The 22,851-nt window shown below is 37.8% G+C and overlaps 1 protein-coding gene across 1 annotated transcript; it reads right to left on the bottom strand.

The window, feature by feature from the left end:
- Positions 1 to 10,174: 10,174 nt before the first annotated feature.
- LOC311268489 (adhesion G protein-coupled receptor E3-like) lies at positions 10,175 to 16,886 on the bottom strand (the record flags this gene model as incomplete). Its single annotated transcript, XM_084372157.1, has 18 exons — positions 10,175 to 10,237; positions 10,483 to 10,548; positions 10,687 to 10,846; positions 10,976 to 11,067; positions 11,596 to 11,662; positions 11,762 to 12,003; positions 12,628 to 12,831; positions 12,946 to 13,140; positions 13,228 to 13,403; positions 14,155 to 14,268; positions 14,360 to 14,522; positions 14,619 to 14,648; positions 14,947 to 15,024; positions 15,361 to 15,398; positions 15,495 to 15,641; positions 15,724 to 15,870; positions 16,024 to 16,167; positions 16,793 to 16,886. 18 exons carry the CDS (start codon positions 16,884 to 16,886, stop codon positions 10,181 to 10,183), a joined length of 2,214 nt encoding a protein of 737 aa, XP_084228283.1. The 3' UTR covers positions 10,175 to 10,180.
- Between the last annotated feature and the right edge of the window lie 5,965 nt (positions 16,887 to 22,851).

Below are 22,851 nucleotides of genomic sequence, written 5' to 3'. Positions count from 1 at the left end.
TTTCATTATTCCACGTGTTGCAATAGATTCTGTATGTCAGTATTACTATGATTCTGTGGGTGAAGTATATCTCCAATATTTATTATACTGTAATGTCAGTTTAACCTTTGTTTCCACTGTGCCAGACTGAGAGATCTGAAGATTAACTTACATAATAGGCGTACATACATAAGAAACTGCATGAAATTCTTAATGAATTGCTCAGAATCACCACAATCAACTGTTATTCATACTTGTTTGGTGAAGCTGCTCCCAGAGGCTGCATCAGTCGGAGCTCGACCGGTAACTCTGCCTTGTAAAACACTTCGAACAGAGTTGATGAAGCTGGACTTGCCAGCACCAACGGGTCCATGAAGCAGAATCCTGAGATGTTTGACTTTATTGTTTCGAGGTTTGTAAGATTTTACAAAATCGAGATTTTCCTTGTTGTTTCTGTATGTTGAAGAAAAATTCTTAGAATAAAATACTGTATTCATTTGATTATTTAATGCACAATAGGCACATTTGCACCACATTGACCTTATGTTTACTCACCTTGGCACAGTCCTCCATGGCTGACTGAAAAGTGCTGAAGACCAAATTAGAGATGTTAACATGCAGTAAGACAAAGATGTATTTAAATCAACTTCACCAACATCATGCATTAGTTTCTGTGAAGAAACTGGAAACATGTTTTACAATATTTGGAACATCTTGAAAGTGAAAGTGTGACAGGTCAGGACTTACCTCCCCCCATAGCTGTAAAGTGAGACAATTACATGTAAATGTGCATGAATTTACCCCAGTACTGCCAGAGATGTTCAGATCCTTTAAAAGCACCAATACACAAACGTAAATGTATTCCATTAAAAGTATCAGTTCTGCTATCAAAACCCCACTCAAGCACAAGGATGTTATCAGCAAAATTTGTCAAAACAAAAGTAAAACATGTTTAATTTAATGCCTGAGTGTGTCAGAGTATCACATCCCAGATTGAACTAGAACACAAAAATATTAAGTATGTCAAATTTATATCAGGGAATACTGCATTTCAATAAAAGTCAAGTCAGTGTTTACTTTCAACTTCAAGAAGTTGTCAAAAGAATAAAAGAGGCTCAGCTCTGCAGTGCATCATAAAGTAAACAGAAGAGGACAGATATCAAATCTAACCAAATACATCAAATGTTTGAAGCAAAATAAACAAATTACATTTTGTCCATCACAGTGGCTAATGTGGAACATTTTTTAAAATTTTAGACTCCTGGAATATATCACAATGCGAAGTCAATACATTAAATCCACATACAGCACCATTCTGAAATCCTCAGAATGTGTCCTAATCAAAGCAAAAGAAAAAAATGCAGAATCACACTCATCAAATACATTGTAGACATATTAGTTCTCTTAGTGCCAAGCTGTCTCAGACAATCTGCATTTCCTAATGTAGGACAGTTCTGTCCCAAATGTGGTACACTGAAAGCTCTATAAAAGACCTAAATTACGTTAATTCATGTAATCAAAACTCCTCTTGTTCAGTAAGTTTACAATTTACGTTACTGCTGTTACAAAACTCAAAGGTGCTGCTATTACATGGAGAGTCAAATGATATCAAACAAACAATATACTCGTACAAAGGATTTTTATCAAATAGCTTAATATTATGGAAATGTAAATACGTGTCTGTTTAAAATTCATTCAAATTCATGGTTATACTCAAACAAACCCCATACCATTTTAACATACCCCAATTGCATCCCCAATTGTTGAATATAATTTGCACTTCACCTTATATATCTAAAATAATAAATTAGAGGATTAAGGACTTGTAAATAATCTATGCCTCTCTACACACAAAGTACTGTCCCACTTTTCAAAGTGGGATGAAGGGAAATTTGATCAACATAACAATAAAGAGTATATAACAATATACCATAAACACCAGGATATAAATATATACCCTTAACATTAAGTTCACCTAAACACTATGTCACTGGCCTTTTGGTGACCCTCACTTTGGGTGCGTCCAGTTTGAAGATAGCTGTACACAAATCTATGATTGGACGTTTGAGATGTCATGAGATCAAAATCACATAGCTTGTGTACCCCATATCTTGCCACTATATCTGACAGACATTATAGAAAGTGCTTACCTTTACGTATGTGGCTCTGGTCAGTGTGATGCTGCCGTGTTGGGACAGAGTTGAGAATGTGTTTTTCGTAGACCCGCCGTCCTGCCTTTGTTTTCTGCTTTCACTTTCAAGTTGCAGACAACAAGACCTAACAAGTACCAGCTTCCTGTGGCCAAAACAGGTACAAATTATCATATTTTTTTTTTTTTGCCTATTGCGTAATTTATATCTAAAAAACCTTTTAAATAAAAAGTTGGGTACCAGCAGCATTGTAATGTTTGATTTAATTAAGTTATAGCACATATACTGTACATTTGAAAAAGGTCAAAATGACCGTCACAGCCCTTCTAGTGTTCTTACGAACTCATTATATTTCAGATAGATGTCACAGATATACATGTTATATCTGTTTTGACCTCTGGACAGGCTTCATGAGTATTGGAGACAACAGCCAGTCAGGGTTTCCTTGCTGATCCAGAGCAGAATCCAAGTCTGAGTCCTTTGACCCAGATGCTTTACACACTGTAGGGCCCTCACTGTAGAGAGTTTAGTCCCACATACAAAGTACAGTAGGATGGTCCTTGTAGTCAGCGTCTTCCATTTTAGCTCCTCCTTTGTTATCACTAATGTCAATGGCAAATAGGGAAGTGTAGTCATCCTCAGAGGCCTGCAGGAAGTTAGCCATGGATCTCCATCAGCATGTCGTGACTGAAAAGTACTGACGGGCAAATTACAAATGTTAACATACAGTAAGACAAAGATATATATCAAAGCAACTTTCTCTGCTCTTCTCTGTGGAGAAACTAGAATACTTTTTACAATATTTGGAACATCTTGAAAGTGAAAGTGTGACAGGTCAGGACTTACCTCCCCCCATAGCTGTAAAGTGAGACATTTACATGTAAATGTGCATGAATGTACCCCAGTACTGACAGACATGTTCAGATCCTTTACCTTTCAGTAAAAGTACCAAAACACAGATATAAAAGTATTCCATTTAAAGTACAAGTTCTGCTATCAAAACCCTACTCACATACATAAATATTATCAGCAAAATCCATCAAAACAGGAAAAAAAAATATTAAGTATGTCAAATTTATATCCGGGCATACTGCATGTAAATAAGAGGCAAGTAAGAGTTCACTTTCTAGTTCAATAAGTAGTCAAAAGGATAACAGAGGCTCAGCTCTGCAGTACATAATAAAGTAAACATAAAAAGACAGATACAAAATCTAAGCAAATATATAAAATATATGAAACAAAATAAACGAATGACATTTTGGCGCCATCACAACAGCATATTTTACTATTATATCTGAGGAGAGACGATAGAGAAACTGCTTACCCTTACTTATGTGGCTCTGGACAGTGACACTGCCTGGTTCAGACTGTGTTTTTACAGACTCGTTTCATTCCTTGGTTTTCTGCTTTCGTTTTCAGGTTATTCTAAACCTCTATGAACTCATAAAATCTCCAATAGAAATTTCTCCCACGTTTGTTATATCTGTTGTGACCTCAGGCTTCATCAATATTAGTGACAATAGCCAATTGGAGAATCAATGCCAATTCACAGCTGGATCAAAGTCAATCAAGATAATATTTGACCTTTAAAGGAGTCTCTGCTAGATCAGTGCCTTGCAAGACCTCTGAAAACAGGTCGTGAAGTAATTATCTAGTTTAGGATCATCACCGATTGGCACTCACAACATTCAGTTGTTCGTCCTCTGTGAGTCTTGTGGGACTGTTTCTTGTACCTTTGTCTGGTCATGAACATCTTAAATTGTTTCCACACAATTAATGCGATATGCAACAGATCTAAATGCTGAAATATATGATACCCCATGAGAAAAGATGGACTGTCAAAACAGGAGGTACCTTTCAATAAACAACCGAAAAAACTCACGCAACTGAATTTTATTGAGGACTCAAAACAATAAAAATCACAATAGACAAAGCACACACACAATACACAGATGAGTTAATTCGCTATACTGTGTGTATTAACATGCTAAAACCACATATGTTTTGTATACTCTCCTGCAACCTCTGACTTGAAAATTTGAGACTGCTCACCAGATCATGGTATGTCTACATGAAAAAAGAGCTACCCACTTGTGCTAGGCGAGTTAAAAACAAGGTACTTTCTACTCTTATGAAGTAGCTATAAACACAAATCCTGGCACAATCATGCATCTGTGCACTGCAGATAAATGCTGTTGATTTAGAAAGTTCTAAAAACTATGCCGTTTTTCCACTAGCACTTTTGGCCATGCTGAGTCAAACTGAACCACGCTGATTTGCTTTGCCATTGTCAGTTTTACTGCGCGGAGTTGAGTTGAGCCACCCCGGTGATGGACCTACTCTGGAGTAGGGCCAAGCCTTGGCCGGCCGCCTCCTAGCGGGCTGCGGTGACTGCAGCCAAGCCGTAACAAGCACAGAACTCATCATACATCACAGGGTTGCATAACGAAAGGGAAGTTCATACACTCATTGATGCTGCACTTATTACAGAACATATACAGTACTTCTGCAGTTGTAGTTCGCAGAGGATGAAACAAGAGGCTTACATAACTAATGAGAAAAAAACTGCATGTTAAAATGCCCGACTTCAAAGCAGTCATAAATATGTGGCCTTTAACTTACTAATTAGGTTTTTTACTTCAGTCAAAAAAAAGTCTCACAAAGCACATCGGATCAGCCGTATTTGTACTTTTTCATTTTTTTTTAACTTATTTTGTCCATTGAAATGAATTTAAACAATGTATCTCAACTGTTTACATTTCAGCAGACACGGGGACACACTTATTTTGCATCACTGGCACTGGCCTGTTGTCCATAATTGCAAACAAATCATTTGTGATGAGAAGTGGATTAAGAAAATAAAACATTCACTGGGGAATAACAACATTGTGAAATGAAAACAGACTTTAGAAAAAAAAACATTTTGGAATAAAATACTAGAATAAAAAATGAGACACCTTCAATAAAGTGTGCGCTTGTGAAAAAGAGTATGATGAAATAGCATTTGCTAATAATAAACTGAATAGGCTAGAGTATAATGGTCTGTTGCAATAATTCACAGATCTGTGGCTGTGTAATTGTACATATTGTGTCATAATTCATGTGATCATTGATTTCACAGCGTTGTATGTATTCAGTCTTGCACACTTTGATTTTCCATACAAACAGGAATCCTATTAGCACATCGTGGTCATCAAAGTAAAATAACAAGCAATAACACACATTGATATTGTGATAATATTGTTATTGTGAATTTGTTTGGCCATGATAATTGTGTAGTGAAAGTCTGATATTGTGACAACCCTGATATGAATTACACAATAATAGAAATCACTATGAAGAAGAATTCAGATAACTTTTCAAGTTAATTTTTTTCTTGCCTTAATCATGGAAGTTTTGCCTCAGCAGTTTGTAGGTCTACAGGTTGTTGAGGAAGTCTTCTCCATAGTTGATCATCTGTCTCAGTGCAGTCAATATCAGCGCATCAATGCCTTCATGTGTGTTGATTTCTGATTCGTAGTTCTTCACAAGAAAGATGCAGTTCAGCTGGAGTCCCAGCAACTGACTGAACGTGTCGACCTGAGTTTTTGACAAAACATAATTTTAGTTGAACAATAATAATAATAAGCGGAGACCAAAGGAGATTTTTGGGATCGAATACTGAAAATTGAACTTAAATTGCATTTCTAGATAATTCCAATATAAACTTACCTGTTTCTTCAGGTACTTGCTCTTATACACATTGTTGATGTCTTTGTTCGCCTTAGAACAGGCTTTATCAACTTTGGTGATAATAGTCACTTGGGGAATCCCTGCCGATACAGAAACCTGATCAGTATTTTAAACATTTGTTTTGCTGGTATTTTGATTAATAAAACCCAAGATGTCATCATTACTCCACACGGAGCATAACCATTGTGTCTGCTCTTACCCATATCACGGGCTGCTAGTCTGACTTCTCTCATCTTCTTCACATCTTCGTATCTTAGCAAAGATACTGTGTCAGCAGGAATGAGAGAAACCAGGACATGAACTCTGTCATTCAGAGTGGGAGATGGGTTGTAAAATGGATTGCCCTTCTGCATTTGGCGTCCAGGATTGAACTATAGAAAACAATAAAATGTAGTCAAACAATGCTTTTTATGAACAATGGGTTTTGAAGTGTTTAAAGGTCCTAAGTGTCAGAAAAATTAATTTTGGAGTCTCACTCTCAAGTCATCAAAAACAAAAAGACACTGGGATGGCGGCCGACCTGTCCTACAATCCTGCAGTGTCAGTTTTTGACGAGGTGGGAATGAGAAAAATAATCTTTTCTCGCAAAAAGGACCTTCAATGCAAAATAATAATGATAATTAAAAAAATAGAAACAGAGACTTAAAGGTACCCTGTGGAGTTTTTGAAGCGCTGAATTTTTCTATGAGTGGACCTCATTTTGTTTGTCTCATGCACAAATTGAGGCAAACTTGCCCACAAATGACACAATACACACTCCTGTGTGTGTTGTCATGTTTTCACACTATTTCACTGATCTACAGGTGGTGGTAATGCACCAGACAAACAGGAAAGAAGAAGACTGCTTACTGCACGACTAAACATGGATGTAAATAATGCAGAATTCAAACTTTTATGAAAAATAGAATGTTTTAAGAGGAAATACATGTATCACATTTGTTAAACAACAAAAATACACACAAAGCATTTTGGTGTGGAACACTGAATGTAAATATAACCTTTGTTTATTAACAAGAAAACACCACTGGGTTGCTTTAAACAATGTCAGAGTTCAGAGGATTGTACCTGGTAACCTTCTTTCACATGTCCCCTCAGAGCCAGTTTGATGTCTTCAACATGAACTCCATGGTTATCTTGTTGCTCCAAGCCCATGATGTCATTTAAAATGACAGAGTAAGAGTTCTCTTGATCTTTGGGGATTTTATAAGTTTTGTACTGTAAAGCAGAAAGTGCATTTATTTGCATCATTTATCAAATCCCAGATAAATATGCACTTCTTAAAGTAACACAATAAAATACATTTACTATAACAGAATTTATTCAGCAAGCTAGAAATGGTTTGATTCTCACATGATATCTTTTTACTAAAAACTGCAAAACTCACAATTTATCAAAGGAATAGTTTTGAGGAACAGACTTATTTGCAAGAATGAACTAAGTGAAGTCAATCAGACTTGCTTCGCCCTGCTGACTAAGATCTCTCTCTTCGTGCTTAGAGGATAACTGACAGGATGTGCATGACAGATAAAACCCACAGGTCTGTACCTGAAAGCTCCCTCCCCCATCATAAAGCCTCGGCTTTATAACCAAGAGACAGAAACTTTATGACTGTTTCCTTACAAAGTCAGCCCTAAATTACAGAAAATATATTTGTGCTATTATTTTCATTATTCCAAGTGTTGGAATGGTTTCTGTATGTCAGTATTACTATGATTCTATGGGTGAAGTATATCTCCAATATTTATTATACTGTAACTAATGTCAGTATAACCTTTGTTTCCACTGTGCCAGACTGAGAGGTCCGAAGATTAACTGACATAATAGGCGTACATACGAAACTGCATGAAATTCTTAAGGAATTGCTCAGAATCACCACAATCAACTGTTATTCATACTTGTCTGGTGAAGCTGATCTGAGAGGTTGCATCTGTTGGAGCTCGAACGATAACTCTGCCTTGTAAAACACTTCGAACAGAGTTGATGAAGCTGGACTTGCCAGCACCAACAGGTCCATGAAGCAGAATCCTGAGATGGGTGGCTTCATTGTTTCGAGGTTTGTAAGATTTTACAAAATCAAGATTTTCCTTGTTGTTTCTGTATGTTGAAGAACAATTCTTAGAATAAAATGCTGTATTCATTTGATTATTAAATGCACAATAGGCACTTTATGTTTTTGACTTTATGTTTACTCACTTTGGCATAGTCCTCCATGGCTGACTGAAAAGTGCTGAAGATCAAATTAGAGATGTTAACATGCAGTAAGACAAAGATGTATTCAGATCAACTTCACCAACATCATGCATTAGTTTCTAAGTTTCTTATTTTTTACAATATTTGAAACATCTTGAAAGTGAAAGTGTGACAGGTCAGGACTTACCTCCCCCCATAGCTGTAAAGTGAGACAATTACATATAAATGTGCATGAATGTACCCCAGTACTGACAGAGATGTTCAGATCCTTTACCTTTCAGTAAAAGTACCAAAACACAGATATAAAAGTATTCCATTTAAAGTACAAGTTCTGCCATGAAAACCCTACTTACACACATAAAGTACGTATGTATGTCAAATTTATATCCGGGCATACTGCATGTAAATAAGAGGCAAGTAAGAGTTCACTTTCTAGTTCAATAAGTAGTCAAAAGAATAAGAGAGGCTCAGCTCTGCAGTACATGTTAAAGTAAACATAAAAAGACAGATACAAAATCTAAGCAAATATATAAAATATGTGAAACAAAATAAACAAATGACATTTTGGCTTCATCACAACAGCATATTTTACTATTATATCTGAGGAGAGACAATAGAGAAACTGCTTACCCTTACTTGTGTTTGTATAGACTCGCTTCCTTCCTTGGTTTTCTGCTTTCGTTTTCAGGTTATTCTAAACCACTATGAACTTCTATCTTTCAAACTCATGTCAAACGGGGTACCTTTCAATAAACGACCGAAAAAACTATAGGCAACAGAAGTTTATTGAGGACTCAAAACATTCAAAATCACAATAGACAAAGCACACACAATTTACAGATGAGTTCATTCTTTCATACTGTGTGTATATGCCATGCTAAAACCACTTTAATGGAAAGTAGGGACTAATTTACAGTAAATACCCACATGATTATGTTTTGTGTAATCTCCTGCAATCTCTGACTTGAAACTTTGAGACTGCTCACCAGATCATGGTATGTCTACATGAAAATAGAGCTACCCACACAGTTTTTCCACTAGCACTTTTAGCCACACCAAGTCAAACCGACCCGCGCTGATTTGCTTTTCCATTATCAGTTTTACTGTGCGGAGTTGAGCCGAGCCACCTCGGTGATGGACCTACTCCATGGCCGCCCACCTCCAAGCAGGCCGCGGTGATGTCTAGTGGCTGCAGCCAACCCATAACAAGCACAGAACTCCCCCTAAAATCGATACTCAACTCATGTCTGTGCAGGAAGCCTGAGAGAAAGACGTTTTTAAAAGTCAGCTCGTTCAGCTCTCAGTACTTTTGTGGCTTTTTACTGATTATCTTTAGTTTCTCCTATTCTGTTTGTGCTTTCAGACATCTGCTGTGTTTTACTGTCTCGGCGTGTTTGCTATCAGATGTTGGAGTCATGTTTAGTTACTGCTGGTAAAAACACAATGTTTCCTGTAATGCTGCTTCATAATGAAAGCTTTAAATAACTAAATAACAGGGGGCTTTTATTGTGAAGAAGTTATAGTAAATGAAACCTGTTTGTAATTGAATTAGTGGAGCCACTTTGTTAGCGGTGATTCTTTGACAGTACTGCAGGGATTGAGACAAGCGCGTCAATGTTTAAAGTCACACCTTCAAGCAGGTAGATGGAAATGCAAAACCCCGGCTGCCCCAGGCTTCTGCGCCAAGTCAAACTGAGTAGAGCCAGGCTGGCAGATGTAATGGAAAAACGGCATGACATGCATACTTCTATAGTTGAAATTTCTAGACAAGGAAATGAGTGGCGTACATGACTAAAAGGAACAAAACTGCATTAAACATGGAACATAATTGCGATAATGATTACTTATTGTTTGTTTCAGGTTTTTTTTTTCATTGGACTCCAAGTGAACTTCATCCATACCAGAAAATTAAACAATGAATGACAGCTGAAGTAGACACTAGACATATACATATACATTTGATGATCACCCAACCCCCAACCACAACAACAACAACAACAACAACAACAACAACAATGTTGTCATTGTTGTCACAATAAAATATTAATATAAAATGACTAATGGTTCAAAGTGGACAATTTCTCCTCCCAGTCTTCTGTTTGTCTTTAGTCATTCTCATTCCATCCCCATTAGCCTGTCCGGTCATCAGCCTTGTCCAAGTCCTCAGAGACTGATGGCGCATCTCTCTGTTAAAATACATTTTCATATTCTTTTTATATATCGCTAAAAAAATAGGTTAAATTGACATGTAAGACAAATGGTAGCTTCAGTAAGACATTTGAAAGAAAACTACCCACAGATCAGTGATACACAATACTTTTTGAGTAGGGTCTTGTATACAACATAGATGCAGACACAACTAGGATCACCCAGGATGAGTTCTAACACAGTATCGGGTATCATGCATAGTGGTTTTGTGATCAAAACTCACCACAGATCCTCCTTCTCTGTGCTTATTGAAAGAACAAGTCAGCCATTTTATGTATTCCTCTCTAACCTAGAAGGTACAATAAATAACAACACATTTAGAGGTATGTGTTAATGCTACTGAGAAGAAAGAAGGGTGATTCTATTGCTGATATTTATTAGTAGTAGTGCTTTATGAATTCAAAATGTATCAGATATCAGAGTCTACCTCCTTGTTGAGCAGACAGTGGACGATGAAGAGGAAGGTGCCCTGCTGGGAATTCAGAATTATAAACATGACCTGAAAGAAGAGATTCGACTGGTACAGGCCCAGAATCCAGGTACAGCCCAGGATGACAAACTGGGCTACAATCTTGAACAAAATCAACCTGTAAAAAGCAATAATTTTTATATTAAGAGTGTATAACTGTTCTTTTCAATAAGTCAAACAATCCAGATCCAGATATTTCAAATTGTTAATTTCTATGCAGATGATCTTGAACACTCCTGATTCATACCTGGTATCTTTGGACTGAGAAATATCACTCCTCATGTTGGCCAGGGTGGGTCTTAGACTCCATAGAGTAGCACAGAACAAAATCCAATTAAACTTAAAGAAAAAAGACACAGAGACTGAGCTGAGATTATATGAACATATTGCCAAAAAATTAGGAAAAAATACACTGAAGACCTTCACTCAAATCTTCAACAATAGCTACTTGTAAACTTAACAATACTAGGGTTGTCAAATGTAGAAAAACCTAGTCCTTTTAGCAAGTGCTAGTGGAAATAGGTGCTTGTAATGTAACTTAAAAGATAGAAAGAAATGCATCTCTGCAAGATTATCTTTGATATGAGTTGAGGTTAAACCTGAAAGCAACAAATCTTCCAACGTTGCCCTTGATCGTGTCAACACATGCATGCTTACAAAATCTTACTTGATGGCAAAATCTTGTAACTTTGCATCATATAACTTTCTCCAAAACTGCAACTCTGAAGACTCTAAAGACATTCATTCACAGCTGGTAAAGATTATACTTCCTGGTAGTAAAAGTTAGAGAAGGCCGACACAAGGCTGAGCTGATTATGTTTCCTTTTAAATAGTTGACACATGATTGCTAATATCCAATGTACTCACTCCAAGGACAACAATCACAGGGCCTGTTAAAGCCCAGTTGAAATGCCGCTTTGTAGAGAGCCAGCACCTGCAACAGAATCAAACGAACAATCCTTTCAACCAAGATGCCCATCAGACAAACAGGAGAGTATGAATTAGTACATGTATAACTGTTTGTCCTACTCACGCCTCTGCCTCAGTCGCACCGTATCCATCAGAATATACCAATGCAGAAATACCCACAATCACAAATGGAACACCGTAGCCAATCACGTAGAGGAGTGGCCTGGGGAGGCCATCTCTTTGGATCACCTGCACCTTGGAAAGCCTTCTGACCAACAGGTGGAGTTGTAGTGCCTCCAGCAGCATCCACACAAAACTTGCAACAACTAAGAAGTGGAGAAGGCCCGCCATGACAGTGCAGGCCAGCTGTGGAGACACATGATAAGTATCTTTAAAACAATAAAGTGACTTTGGAAACACACAGAAAAGAATGGTAAGCATCAGTTGGGTCACTATTGAAGGTGCTGCATGTAAGATATGGCCAGGATTTTAGTTTAAAACAACATTAAAACCAGAGAGTCAAGAAATAAATGTTTTGATGTAATGTCAAAGACATCAATGTATGCTCCTCTGCCCTTTAAAGCCTCTGCCTTCACAGCAAAGCTGCTGTAAATCGCCTCCATACTGTATCCCCTGTGATCAATCTGTCTTCAGTCTGTCTCACAGGCTGCTGAGCCCTGTTGACCGCGGTGACTCCGCCTGTGATGCGATGTCACGCTCCAGGCCAACTCCAGTCAGGTAGTGGGCCACTAGCTGCATGGCTAACTGAGCTAACTAGCTAACAGCAACTATCTACAGCAAAGTATAGCTCTAGCAGAAAATTGTGAGCAGCAGTTGTGGATAACTCTAGTGATATGCTGCCCCCTATTTGTTTGGAGCTACCTATGAGAGGTGGCCATATTATACTTGTTGCACCTTTATTACTTGCGTGAGTGTCTGCAAAGTGTTTTGAATACAAAGACAACAATCTACATGTTAGTCCTATTCTACCTCATCCTCAAGATATCTGTCATTCCACAGCAGCAGTAGATGAGATAAAGCAAGGCTGAGGCACATGTGGAGACGGGCCGTGTTGTTGATCTTGGGGTTCCAGCTACACAGAAGGAAGGTGAAGATGGCCAAACCAAAGAAGAACAGTCCAACAATCACACACATTCGGTTTAGCCACTCCAGGAATGGAACCTCTGGTGGTGGCTGAGAAGGAGGAAAACAACATGTATACTGTTAGCTCCTGATCAGCCCTACCTTACCAACGACCCGTATCATTTTAAAAAGACTTGTGTCCCAGGCCATAAGAATGTGATATACCTCCCCAATCTGCATGATGAGGGCAAAGGTAGAAAGGTGAGAGCAGCTGCACACTGTGTAGTTTTCATCAGAATATGCAACCCAGCAGCCCTCTACTGACCAACGCATCGTCTCTCCCTCATTTCCTCCCTCATCTTTGTTCTTGCTTTTGTCTTCCCAGTAGACACACGTCACTATTCCAGATTCGGGTACTTTCTGAGACAGCGAGAAAAACAGAGATCAGACACATAAAAAGTCTCTCTGGATATATGTACAATCTAGAGATTTTGGTTGATGTTGTACCTTTTTATGTTGGATGGTAAAGTTGACAGGCTCAGTCAGGTTGGTGTTGTTTATTGACGGTAAGATCGCAGTAAAGACATCCGAGTACATCTCTGTCTTGTTTTCAGTTTGAAAGTATTGATGACTAAGGAGACTCTCCATCCCATTTAGTGTCAGAAAGGCAGCTGTTGCAGAACCTGGGAGTGTCCATATGATACATGAACAAACATCTCCACCAATCAGCCTGATTATTAAAACCACTGACAAGTGAAGTGGATAAAAAGGATCATCTCGTAAAACAATGCAATGTTCTGCTGGGACACCTTCAGGTCCTAGCATTCATGTGGATGCCACTTGACACGAAGCATCCACTCAAACTTTGATGCAGACCAAGTACACCCTCCATGGCAACGGCGGTCCCTGATGGTAGTGGTCCCCCCTACAGGACAATGCACCCTGCTACACTGGAAAAACTGCTCAGGAATTGCCTGGGCAATGTGACAAAGAGCTCAAGGCATTGACCTGGCCTCCAAATTACCCTGCTCCCAATCCAGTCGAGCATCTTTGGGACATGCTTTGATCAAGAATCTATGGGATGTCTCTGAACAAATTCAATCCATGGAGGCCCCACCTTGCAGCATGCAAAATGCAAAAGATTTGCTGCCAACACCTACATGTCAGACACCGCAGGACGACCCTAGAGGTCCTGTGTCCATGCAGAGTCTGATCCACGATGGGCCTCCATGGATCAAACTTGTTCAGAGACATCCCATAGATTCTTGATCAAAGCGGCATCCACATGAATGCCAGGACCCAAGGTTCCTCTGGAGGAACATTTGATGGTGACCGGATGATCTTTGTTATTCACTTCGCCTTTCAGTGTTTTTAATGTAATGGCAGTCTATAAATGTTCATCGCAGTCATTTTTTCCAATAAAGTCTTTCTCACCATTGTTGGCGCTGGCTAGAGCCTGCAAGTTGATTTCCATGGTCTGTCCTTGAGCAGAAAGATGGGCACTGTTGTTATCATGAGTCCCTGGGCCAATGACCTGTAGGCTCAAATCTTGTACATGGATGAACAATACAGCATGTTTATATTCCCGGGGAATTAAAACGTAGCCCATCTGATCTTGACAAAGGGCAACTTCTCTTACCAACTGTTGGAGATTGCACTGCTCTTTTTGTTTGGTTCTGAGTTGCTGGCACCATCGCAGCAACCAGACGGTCTGAGAGGCCCAGAATCACACTGCCGGTCTCTGCATCCCCTTCACTACTCACCTTAACTGACCTGGCGCGAGGTCCAACACCTGACACTTCCTTCAAGAATTTAAGTCATTGTCAAGATTAAATAAACAGGTAGTCAAAAATACAAACATATTATATGAAGCTCTAAATTTGTTGGATGTTAAGTACCATAGATGCAGAAAAGCTGTTTGCCACTGTCTGCAAGACACCAAGAAGGAGAGAGGGAAGAGTTACATTAGGAAGAACATAATTGCAGTGTCCTCAGTAAATCACACAATTAAATGATTGGGGGGGCTCAGAGGCACCCGCAGGCACCTTTTTTTTTGTTTGTTTTGTCTTTCTTTTTTGAGAATTTGGTTTGTTGATTGTTGTCAAGGTTTTAAGATATTTTTTGCAAGCTTTGAATTAATCACATTAGCAATAAATAGCAATCAGTTATGCACTCACTGATATAGAACACAGAATAATTTGTCCCAAGCTATGGTTTTCTACATACCGCTTCTGGTAAGATGATTGTGTTGTTCTGAAGTTGTTGATCCATGTTGACAAGGAAAGTTCTCTCTTTTGTCTGACCCTGCAATAATAGTGTTTGTTTAGTATGTGTTTATTATACGACACTGTAAGCTGATGATTTAACATCTATGTTTTCAGAGAAAGGTACTATGTAAAAAATGATCATGTTTCCATTTCACAATAGTGAGACATTATTTTGTTATCATGGAGCAGGCTTGGTAAGTGCTAACCTCGACACCAAGCCCATTTCAGTACTGGCATCTAGATTTCCTTCTATTAACATCCTAAAACGTTGTTGCTTTATTTGAGGGGTGTAGGGATATGTGTTTGGACATTGTTGTGCTAAACATTCTTTAAAGTTCTCAACTTTTCAATTAAAAAATCTATCTGGGCGTACCTCTGGGGGTTTGATTTCATCTAGTATCTCTTGGAGACCTGTCAGCAATTTAGAAAACAATGTACATGAATGTATCACTTTATCTTTCTACAGTTTTTATATTTTTTGATTAACTGTGAATTGACTGTGCTCACTCTGACAAAATGAGACCCCTAACGTCCACACGATTCCAGTTGAAGGGTAGAATCCATCAGGACAAGAACAATAGAAGGTCCCAGGTACATTTGTACACACAGTTTGTCTACCACATATACCAGGCGTCTCACTGCACTCATCTATATCTGTAAAGAGAGAAAACACACAACAGTAAGATATATGATCATAAAATCAAATGACACACTAGTAGTGAACATGTTCACACACCTGTACATGGGTTAGAAACGCTGGCAATCACATCTGGTTTGTTCAGCCAGAAACCAGGAAAGCAGGTGCAAATGTAAGATCCAATTGAGTTTGAGCAGTTGGCATTAGGACCACAGACAGTAGCATCTTCGAAACACTCATCAACATCTGCCAAAAACAAGATACACAAATGAAACAATAAACCAGAAAGCTTTGTGTCTGACTCTTGATATCTGTTGTAGACCATTGAATTTGTAGCTTTCAATCTGCTTTAAGATGCCAGAAAACATCTTTCATCCGAAGAAACATCCACTCAAATACCAATACAGATGTTGGTCTCGCTGGGTTCTTCGGCTGGTTCAGTTGGTTGGTAACCCGTTTCACATGCACAGGTGTGAGCTCCAGGTGTGTTGGTGCAAACAGAATCAGGACCGCAGATAGTCGAGTTGAAGCACTCATCGATATCTGAAAATGTCACTGTAAGTGAGTCTCATTGAACTGAAAATTGGCCCAAATCACATTTGGCTGGTAGATTATATACTGTCAAATTCAAACTTTGACTTAAACAAACAGCAAAATTCCAACTCGCTTTTCCAAGCAAACCAATAACTTTCTTTTTTTCTCAACAACTGAAAGATGTTCCTGAGGTTGTTTGTCCACAATCTAAGTTAAAAGTGGATATCCTTTTTTAAAAGATCAAAAACCTTGTTATATTGGCTTAGCATCCAACACCGACATATCAAATGTCCTCAGATTTAATAATAATAATAATAATAATAATAATAATAATGATAATAATAACGTTGGTGCTTCACGCAGAAGGGCAATTAAAAGAAAACATTCAATATGAAGTAGTCTGCAGTCAACAAATAAGAACAAGTTAATACACAAGCCATACAGTAGCAGTAAGTTTTGAGAGATAATTTAAAAGTTTTGAACATTGGAATACTTTCAAAGCCTAAATGTATCTGTAACCAACATGGCTGAGTAAATTAAGTGACCCTTATAATGTGTATCTGTTAACGGTGTGGTGCATGTTGATGCTCCACATATAGTCTAGTCTAGTCTAGTTTAGTACTGAATAGTTTACAGACCCTGGCAAACAGGGGTTGCGTCCGGTACATTCTGGTAGCCTGTATGGCAATCACACACGTAACTTCCTGGGTTGTTGGTGCAGGTCCCATGATCACCACACACATTGTCAAGACACTCATCATTATCTGAAGTGAGAAATTGACAACAGACTCATATCAACCGTTCACAAAATGTATACATTTAATGTAACTGCATCAGAGAGAGAGAGAGAACTCATTTTCTTTCAAATGGTACCTTTGCATACGTTTGACTTTCCAGGTGGTAACGCTGGATCTGTTGCGTTGAATCCATCCAAACAGGTACAGAAGTAAGCTCCATTAGTGTTATCACATTTGGAGTAAGAACCACAAATCCCTGAAGTCCTCTGACACTCATCTATGTCTGCCAAGATATATAACGGACAGGACTTTAAATAAGACACATAATGACTGCATCCTTTAAAGGTGCACTATGTACTTTTCAGCAAGAAATTTTAACGAGAAGAAAAAAATCTTCATTGACTGATTTTCTTCTTGCCTAAACAAACTAAATAATCCAACTCCCTTCTTGTTTTTGACTGAATAAACAAACTGACCTTAAAGGACAACAGTTTCATACTGTTTTACTCTGTTTAGTTTTTGCGGACCCCGCCACCTTTTTGGCTTCAAACAGTGTGCACCTTGTTTGTTTATTCAGTTATAGCAAACAAAATATATTCATGAGTTTGTGTTATTACCAATTATTATTACAATCCCAAAGCATCAGTTTTTGGCGAGTAGGGAATGAGACTCAAATATCAAAGTTTCTAACAAATAGCATGCTCACAAAATACAGACAACTAGTGTGCATGATGCATCTTAATGAACTTCCAGCGAAAAAGGAGATCATTAAGATAATTAATGTGTCATAAAAAAATCACTCGATTTAAGACGTGATAAATGTACTTACCAACACAACCGTATGAATCTGCTTCGGGCAAGTGTGTGGGGGGGATTTCGTACCCAGAAACACAGATACAGCCTCCGGTGCCTGAACACTGAGCAAGTGGTCCGCAGGAGTCTGAGTTGCACACAGAATGATCTAAAAAAAAATTTAAAAAAACACACACACAGAAACAAACACACCAAGGATATTCATGTTGGAAAGATAAGCGAAGATCTTTTTGGCAGCACATCATAATTACACTAAAGTACAAAAGAAAAGTTGTCAATGAGTACTTATTCCTTACAGGTTACATAACCCATACTGCTGTACGGGTGGCTCGATGGTTTGTATATGTAGAATCCCCCAGGACACAAGGCCACGCTCATTGTAATGCCATAAGCACTGCACCTTCCAACATCACCATATGCAGTTCCTATTGTTGCAGTTTCAGATTCAGTTGTTGGATATGAAAATGTAACACGCATGGGGTATTGGGTACCACCAATAGGACCTCCATAGCAGCCTGTAGTAATTGTGTCTCCACCAATCCCTGTGAAGCGCCACCACTTGTTAACAAGATATGCATCACCCTTCGGGTAGCCGGGAAAGGAAGATGATGTAAATAAAAAGTTGCGCCATGGTTCGGTTATGTTTTTGTATCCATCACAGGAGCCTGCGTGGAACAGCAAACACTGTATGTCAATAATAAAAATGAACAACGATGACAGATATTTCACCTTTAAGCAGAAACTGTATCTGATGTTTACGAGTGAGCATCATCCTTACCAGGAGGAAAAGCACAATGGCCGAGGATGAAGAGTGAACCTTTAAAGCGCAAAGAAGAGTTATTGATTCCAGGTATAGCTGTCAGTGTTTTGAAAAAACAAACAAACTATACGACTGATTTAAGATGATGCATACATTAAATTTGCATTGCAACCCAATTTTAATGATTTCTTTCAACGTCTTCACATAATCTGAAACAGGATGTCATGTAAATGTCAGCTTAATAAACAAGCTGACCTTAAAGAACAGCGCAATGTCATACTGTTTTACTTTGTTTATATGTGGCGGACCCTGACACCTTTCTAGCTTCAAAAAGTGTTCTGGGGACCTTATTTTCCTCTGAGAACAGCTTGTTTATTCAGTTTTAGAAAAAAATAAATAAATCTGAGTTTGTTTTATTTCCTTAATATTGTAAATATTAAAAATCTGAGTTTGAATTTCTTCTACAAAACTACATAGTGCCCCTTTAAAGTCCAACTAAAAAGCATGTTGAAGCCTGATTTATACCAGCATTTGTCACAACCTTCTGTACAAAATAATAAGATTTTGTGGTTCGAATCCAGATGCAGATATTTAAATTATTTTGTTGCCTTAAATTACACACTGTTCTCTTACTTCATTATAGGCCTAATAATTTATTTTCCCACATTATCAACGAACATGAAACAACTCACCCAGGAGAAGTGAAAAGGCACAGCAGTTCATCATGACACGTCCCAGTCCACAAAACACCAGTGGTTACTGTTTGAGCATTGTATATGTGCATTTTGGAAATTTGCATAGCATCCAAAAACAGTTTTTACAAGGTTTGACACCAATGCAAATTATAAAGCAAATTTACTGACTCACAAGACATGAGGAAGGAACAGAGCTCTGAGTGGCACCCTGCTTAACATTTCCAAAAGTCTAGAAAATTCACCATCTGCTCCGCTCTGTGAGGATCACCGCAAACGACATTCTACCCAAGATTATTAAGAACAGCATGCTGCAGTATTGATTGAGGGGCACAAACACACATAGAAAGACAAGCTGCAGAGCTTTACAAAATAGAATTTAAACATGTTGTTTACAATGAGAACAAAAGTGATAATAACTCTGTAGCTCCCTTCCCCTCACATCCAAAAGCTGGACTTCATTATTTATTTCAAAACTACTCAAGCCTACTCACTATAACCCCACCGACAGAACCAGGCCTCTTACTCGAGGTCATGGACTGATGTTTCATACATGATGCTTTGTTGTTTATTGTATGTTTTATTACTGCATTGCTGCTTATTGTGTATTTTAGTCTTAGTTGTTTGACGGTATATTTTTATGATGTAAAGTGACCTTGAGTGTCATGAAAGGTGCATTTTAAATAAAATGTATTTTTATTGTTATTATTATTAATAATATTATTATAAAATAACAACAATAATAATAATACTGACTATTGTTGTTGCTGCTGCTGTTGTTGTTGTTGTTGTTATACCTTTGGGCCAATTGTCCAATGTGCATTATGTCATTGTGCATTGGGATGTATTCCCAAAAGTGTTTGTGTACAAAACAAAACTGCAAAAACATGATCAAGATGCTTTATCTTTAAAATATATATGATATATTATAATTATAATACATTATAATAAATAATAGATATAATTTCTAAAAATTATGATATGCTTTTGTTGTTTTATTAATCATCCGTTTGCATTTATTATGAATTGGAGAAAATGACAACAAAAGCATTTTCTTTCTCTTTTTTAAGAATATGTCTGTTGTTATGAACCAACAGTCCAAAGCAAATTCTGTGCATGTGAAATGAAGGGCTGGGCAATATATTATATAAATATATTTATAAACATCCATCTATCAGCTCATCATCGTTGCAGTACTTCAACCCAGGTCATTCAGCCACTCATCGCCAGGTTGTTGCTTAAGCCCGTTTGGTTTTGAGCTCTCACAATCTATGTTGTAGAAAATGTGTCTTCAAGAAAATTGCTGAGTCTGCATCCCGTGGAATTGAATGAGTTTATTTGCAAAGAAACTGAGTTTAGTAGACATATATGCCATTCTTACACAGAACCGAGCATAATAATGATAAGTAGACATCTGTTTCCTGTTTTCCAGCTCAACAACGCAAGGCCTACACACCTTTCCTGTTAGGAAACCAAAATGTCCCAATCAAGAGGAAATACGAAGAACTAAATCTTGCTTCAGTAAGGTTTACACACAATATAAGTCACCTGAGTTCTTGTCCTTGTGATATATTTCTTCTTTTTTTTAATTTTCTATGGCTTTATCCGATAGGACAGCTAAAGATATGACAAGAAATGGGATGAGAGAGAGGGGGGATGACATGCAGCAACTCTACCAACTGAGCTACTGTGGTGCCCCATGTTTTTGATATATTTCAAACATTTATTTCCCTGTGTCTCAGGATCATCACTCGTACTCCTGCCAGACTGCCTGACTCACCGTCAGCGCGCTCACTCACTCTGATTTGATTATGAATATGATTTGTTGCTGCTGTGGGATTAATGCATGTGTTTTGCTTTGTGATCATTACAAGGGGGGTTTATCAATTTATCAAGTGATGTATGTATGCATATAAACTGTTTGCAAAATGAGGAGTATGATATTAAAGAATTCCCTGCAGACAACATGACATTGAATGTTTTTTTTTAGCTTCAAATTTTTAATGTGTGGTTGAGGAATTCTTGGACATACTGTACTTCAGATTACTGGTCGTGGTGTTGATACTCTTTTTTTTTAAAATGTTGGTTATAACAAAGAATGTAAGGGATACAAATTGGTTTGAAAAGTCCTTTAGCTGCTCCTTTGCTGTCAAAGTCACTATTCCTCTGTGGGTGTATGTAAATATGTTACACATGGACTAAACAGTTGTAATGTCTCAATGTGCCATGGTTTGCAGAAAAATACAAGGTAAAACATATGTAATTTGAGGAACCAAGTGCACCATCTGTTTTAGTTAATGAGTGAAACACCTCAGGAGAGAGGGTGCGTGCTTCACCTGCCAGGACAATTTGTCTTGTAAAACTGTAACATGGCAGTGCCTCCAAGACAGTATGTAAATGACTTACAAATCCCTACTGAATACAAATGGAAAATACAGACGGCGCCTCTGAAGTAAGAATTTACAGCCAACAGGTTTGATGTCAAAATGAGTGTCAGACTTCAAATAGCTTGCTCGGTTTTCAACATCTGGTGTAAATACTGCACTAAGATCATGGCTGATGCACAATGTGTGAGATAATTTCTTCAAAACAAGTATTTTTCTAGAGGATAAACAGTGGCTATCCTCATGTAATTGTCATTTATATTCATAATGGGTTGATTAATTAAATAAGCAGCAAAATGATATCACATACCGCAGGATATTACTAAAAACAGAGAGGAGAATCTGTTAAAAACAAACAAGGGGCTGCTCATTGTAATGTAAACTTATCGAGAGTTCTTTCTTGACTTATTTCAAAACACAGACATTACAGTAACACAGAGATGTATATTCTGAGAGCTAAATACCTCTGCACCATGTAACACATTACAGTAATCAGGCTTGAAATGAATACCAGATGTTTTCCACCTCCACAGATGTTGTGTATTTAGAATCATGGGTCTTCCCTGCCCTCCAGTGGTCACAGCCGACAACGGGTCTAATAGAGCAAGACTTGTGCTCTTATTCACTTCAAGGAATTCATGGTTTAGCCTTTTTTCAAGGTCAGGATGTGGGAGAAAGCAAAAAAAAAGTCCAATAATAATAATAAACAATAATACTTGATTGCTGCTGAGACGGTCTCTAATGTTGAAATAGATGCTTTTCTTTTTTTGGCAAAGTCTTCAAAAATGAGGTTTTTTTTGTCTTCGCATAAACGATAACGTGACAATGTGTCCTACACTGTCCCACAGACACGTACTAGTTATCCCTCATTTGGTTTATGGGGATCTGGTCACCCTAGTTGGGAAATAGAAATCAGTATTTTTTAATGACTGTATTAAGAAATGTAAAGAGCTTGTTTACCCCCTCTTTACTTATATCTGCTCAATGTCAATCATATTCCTGCTCATCTCTGCTTAGATCAGTGTCAAGGTAGGCGTAATAGTGTAACAAACACTGGTGAGAGTTAGAGGTAATTATTATGGAACAGACATTTTCATTACTCTACAGTAGTCACAATGATTGCATTTTAGCGTGAGAGCAGGGCCAACAAAGTGCCCATTTAAATTGTATTATTATTATTATTATTTTCCTTGTTTATTTATTATCTTTATTATGTTTTTGTTTTTTGGTTTATTTATTAATTTATTTTGATCCTCTACTGTAGGTAAGTCTATTCCTCTGTTTGTTTTGTGCGTTTATGCTTACTA

Source organism: Pagrus pagrus (genome assembly GCF_965226575.1).
Source record: "Pagrus pagrus genome assembly, chromosome: 13".
Lineage (NCBI taxonomy): Eukaryota > Metazoa > Chordata > Actinopteri > Spariformes > Sparidae > Pagrus > Pagrus pagrus.
Note: the sequence above shows the minus strand (reverse complement) of the source record. Positions and strands in the feature narration are given on the sequence as shown.